Genomic DNA, 4271 nt, shown 5'->3' with positions numbered 1-4271 from the left:
TCCTGCTGCTGCCTGGAAGAAGCATCAGTGGAGTCAGGCATGCAAAGCAGGCCTCTAGCTGTTTCAGCAGCAGCAGCACTGAGATGATGAGAGTGGTGACAGTGGTAAATGCAATGAACTAGTCTGGGTTAGGGCAACCATTCTCTCTTGTGTGATGAAGGTCCTTTTCCCTTCATGGTGTACGCTCTCCTGAGCACTCTGGGGTACAGGTTGCTGGTTGCTTCATTTAGGTGAAGAGGGTCCGATAAGAGTCTGAGGTGCCCTCATCAGAGCCACATTTTGGGGGACAGCTGCTCAGTCACATGACAATGAATGTGTAGCATTACACTGACCGTGGAGAGAATGAGAAAAGATGTGGGTATTACCACAACAGATATTGCTTGTGCATCTGACTCCGAGGGCTTGCAGGGTCTTTGGCTGGGACTGACGCCTTGGGTAAGGGTTTACAGTTCAGGTCCTCTTGGGTTACTGCAGCTGGGGTCTGTTAGCTCGTTCCTTGTGAGCTATGACAAGGAAGACGCCGGGCAGGCTGTGATCTGTACATGGTGGTATTGGAAGGACCCCTAGGGGCAGCTTGGAATACAGCAGAAAACTGGATAAACAGCTGCTGAGAACTGTATGCCCACTTCCTAACACTCCGTTAAGTCAAAATCAGCAGTCAGCTGTGCCTGCAAGGAAGGGACAAGGCTGGCACTTGCTCTGTACTGTGCAGTGTCTGGCTTCTCCCAGTATCAATACTAATTTTTTCTGTCTGGGAAAGAAGATAGTGGAAATCAGCATGCAGGGCTGGGCTGAATTCAGTGCTCATGGCTCTGCTTTTATCAGAGCTGCTGCCTTGGCAAGGAGTGCCACTGAGCGGCACCAGATTCTGTTTGCCTTTCAGCTTTCCTTTCCTCACAAGACACTGTTGTTGATGTCCAGTGACCAACAAGATATTGATGACTGGTATCAGAGTCTTGCAGCTGCAGTCAGGTAGGCCTCTGTCTTCCAAAGGTGAAAGGGGCTGAGGGAAGGGGGTGGAACATAAAAAGGGTCATATGGACCTGTGTATTTTCATGTATTACATGGTTATGAGGCTGATAGAGAAGACCTGACTCTGGCAGCTAGGATACAAGGGAATACTGGGAACAGATTTCATGTATGAACAGTGAACTTTTTCTTTGTTCTTCTTCTACAGACAGCTGAGAGCCTGACCCACCTAAGTAGAAGACAGATTGGGCAGGACGGTCGCTTCTCTTGGTGGAGTCCTACATGATCTTAGGAAATGTTCAAGGACATACTGTAAGAGAATGCATTTATAGGGTCTACCACTATGCTCGTGAGACTGAATGGATGCTTTGTCAGCTGTCCTCATCTTAACGTAGACACTGCAAAAAATAGGTATGCAGACTAAGGATTTGTATATAAAAAATGTGTATTGACACTTTTCTCCAACTTAGCTTACAAGCTTCTAGCTTTTCTATGCTTTTTTTTTTTTCCCTTTATAGTAATAATTTAAGGACAAGTGGGAGAAAGCCTGACTTGCTTTCCCTCATTAAATGTTTTTATCCAACTGTCTTTCTAAATCAGTGTTTTCACATTTATTTGCCTACATATATTTCTACCTGCTCTTGCTACTGGCTCCTTTGATCAAAAGGGATGTTTTGGATAATTGTAACATGAGCTTAACATTGTATTTTCAGCTAGTGCTAGAGGGCCACAGCCATCTTCCTCCCTTGACATATTTTGATCATTCACACCCTTGAGTTTTCTACTGAAACAGTTTGACAGTTATTGTCTCTCCTCCTCTAAGAAAGTGACAGGCAGATCAAGGGAAGATTATTCAGTGGTTAAATCCTACCTCTCAGATTCTCATCAGTCCCACAGAAAGGTTAATCTGCTGAACTATCTGAAATAAACTGGTAGATAACGTAGACACAGGTTTATCAAAAAGCATTCACATTTCTGATCTGAATCCTAAGAAATTATGCAGATGAAACAGCACTTGCCTTTGCCTTTCCTGGTATGCAGCAGCCTTGAAATGCTAAAATGAAAAGCTTGGGTAGCACCTCTGCTTCTGAAGCATGTGGAAAATCTCCAGAGGGCTACAGTCAGGACCCTGGGTCATTAATAGCTGGTAATGTGCTAGGTAGGGTTCAGTTTATGAGGATGAAAAACCCATTTAAGGCAGAAACATACGTGAAGTATTCTTGAGTATTTTCTTAAAGCCTCTACACAGAATTGGGGTTGGTGCTGGGACCTGTGTTGTTCAACATCTTTGTCGGTGACATGGACAGTGGGATTGATGCGCCCTCAGCAAGTTTGCCAATGACACCAAGCTGTGTGGCTTGGTTGATACACTGGAGGGAAGGGATGCATCCAGAGGGACCTGGACACGCTTGTGAGGTGGGCTGATGCCAGCCTCATGAAGTTTAACCAAGACAAGTGCAAGGTCCTACACCTGGGTCAGGGCAAGCCCAGGCACAACTACAGGCTGGGTGGACACTCTATTGAGAACAGCCCTGAGGAGAATGACTTGGGATTGCTGACTTATGAAAAGCTCAACATGAACTGTGTCCTTGGCTCCATCAAAAGCAGTGTGACCAGCAGGTCGAGGTAGATGATTCTGGCCCCCTACTCTGCTCTTGTGAGACCCCACCTGCAGTACTGTGTCCAGCTCTGGGGTCCCCCATGTGAGAGGGGTGTGGAGCTGTTCAAAGGGCTGGACCACCTCTCCAGTGAAAACAGGCTGTGAGAGTTGGGCTTGTTCAGTCTGGAGAAGGCTCTAACCAGCCTTCCAGGACCTAAATGGGGGTTACAAAAAATCTGGAGGGACTTTTTACAGGGGCATGTAGTGACAGGACAAGGGGCGATGGCTTTAAACTGCCAGGGGAGAGATTTTAAGTATGAGAACAAAATTCTTCCCTGTGAGTGTAGTGAGGGCGCTGGCACAGGCTGCCCAGAGAAGCTGTGGCTGCCCCATCCCTGGCCGGGTTTCAGGGGGCTTGGAACAACGTGGTCTAGTGGAAGGGGTCCCTGCCTGTGGCAGGGGGTTGGAACTGGGTGAGCTTTAAGGGCCCTTCCAACCCAAACCATCCAATGACTTCTAATAAAGTGGAAGCCCTGCAGCTGTAGAAATTTGGCTCATCTTTTCTACTGAGGCAGAGAACATCTACTTGAACAATTGCAGGGTGGGCAACTTCAAGGTAATTAGAAACGTAAAGATTAAGGTTTGCCAGAGCAGTCACTTCTAGTAGTTTTGACTGTCTTTTTCTGCTGTCTTAAATGGTACCACACACCTATTAATTTCTCACTGGAATTCATTAAAATAGAAATGGTACTGTGTAAAACAAGTGTCCTGTGGTTTTTGTTTTTCCATACAGCTACCTCACTACACAGGATCACTCATTTGTCTTAAGTTGTGAAACTCAAGAAGGAGGAAGGAACCCAGCGTGTTTGGTAGTGTTGGATTTTGTGTGTTTGGGCGTTTTTGTGTGTAGTTTCTTGGAGGCTTTTTTTAAAAAACTAAGTTTCTAACCCATGTGCACAGGAATATAATCCAAATAGAAGCAAACTCACTTTCTGAACAGAGTTTATTTACACAGAGTGTATCAACCATTCGGGCTCCCAGCTTGACATCCTTCTCTTGCCAACACTCTATTCAAACCACAGGAAGAAGCAAGTAAACCCTGACCTTGTGCAACTCAAGGTTGATGATCAACCTTCAGGACATTCTCCCTCCCTGCACTCCAGGATGGCAACAAGCTGCCTGGTGCACGGGCGGCTGATGCCAAACCCCGTCCCTGTCCACGCAGGGGCAGAGCGCGCTGCCTACACCGGGGTGCCCTCGGGGGCCTGTGGGGCTGCCGCCTGCTGCATGTCCTCCCTGTAGCCCTTCAGGAGCTGGTTGAGCAGCGTCTTCTCGCTGTCGCGGCGCGGGCGGATGAGCGGTGGGTAGGGGTTCCCCTTGAGCTCGATGACTGCCATTTTGGCACGGTCAAGGCCATCCCGGTTGGGGATCTGCAGCAGGCGGGTGTAGTTGCCGGGGTGGGGCTGGAACCGGGGCGCCAGCACCTTGAACAGCTTGTGGATGAGGTCCTTCTCCTGCGGGGCGGCACGCTCAGCTCCAGCACCGCATGGAAGGGGGGTGAGGAGGGATGCGGGGAGGAACGGGAGAGGTATTTACCGTCAGCCAGAAGTCTGCCATGCGCATGGCGCGCTCGTTAGTGTCCCCCAGCTTGGCGTACTCGATGAGCTGCGAGAGGAAGGCGGCAGCGCCGTTAGGGCCCCCG

General features: G+C 48.7%; 2 protein-coding genes across 2 annotated transcripts in view; one reads left to right on the top strand and one right to left on the bottom strand.

Moving 5' to 3' along the window:
* The window catches only part of ARHGEF39 (Rho guanine nucleotide exchange factor (GEF) 39), a 10222-nt gene extending 9029 nt beyond the window's left edge, over positions 1-1193 (top strand). Inside the window, exons 8-9 of the mRNA XM_010014718.1 lie at positions 874-972; positions 1178-1193. Of these exons, the coding sequence (XP_010013020.1) occupies positions 874-972; positions 1178-1193 (115 nt within the window). The remainder of the gene's footprint in view (positions 1-873; positions 973-1177) is intronic.
* A 2617-nt stretch (positions 1194-3810) lies between these two features.
* MRPL17 (mitochondrial ribosomal protein L17) lies at positions 3811-4267 on the bottom strand (the record flags this gene model as incomplete). Its single annotated transcript, XM_010014717.1, has 2 exons — positions 3811-4083; positions 4166-4267. Coding segments are annotated over 2 exons (375 nt in total), but the record flags the coding sequence as incomplete, so codon positions are not given.
* Positions 4268-4271: the final 4 nt, after the last annotated feature.

The sequence above is a fragment of the Nestor notabilis genome, unplaced genomic scaffold (assembly GCF_000696875.1).
Source record: "Nestor notabilis isolate BGI_N333 unplaced genomic scaffold, ASM69687v1 scaffold10755, whole genome shotgun sequence".
Taxonomy (NCBI): Eukaryota; Metazoa; Chordata; class Aves; order Psittaciformes; family Psittacidae; genus Nestor; species Nestor notabilis.
Note: the sequence above shows the minus strand (reverse complement) of the source record. Positions and strands in the feature narration are given on the sequence as shown.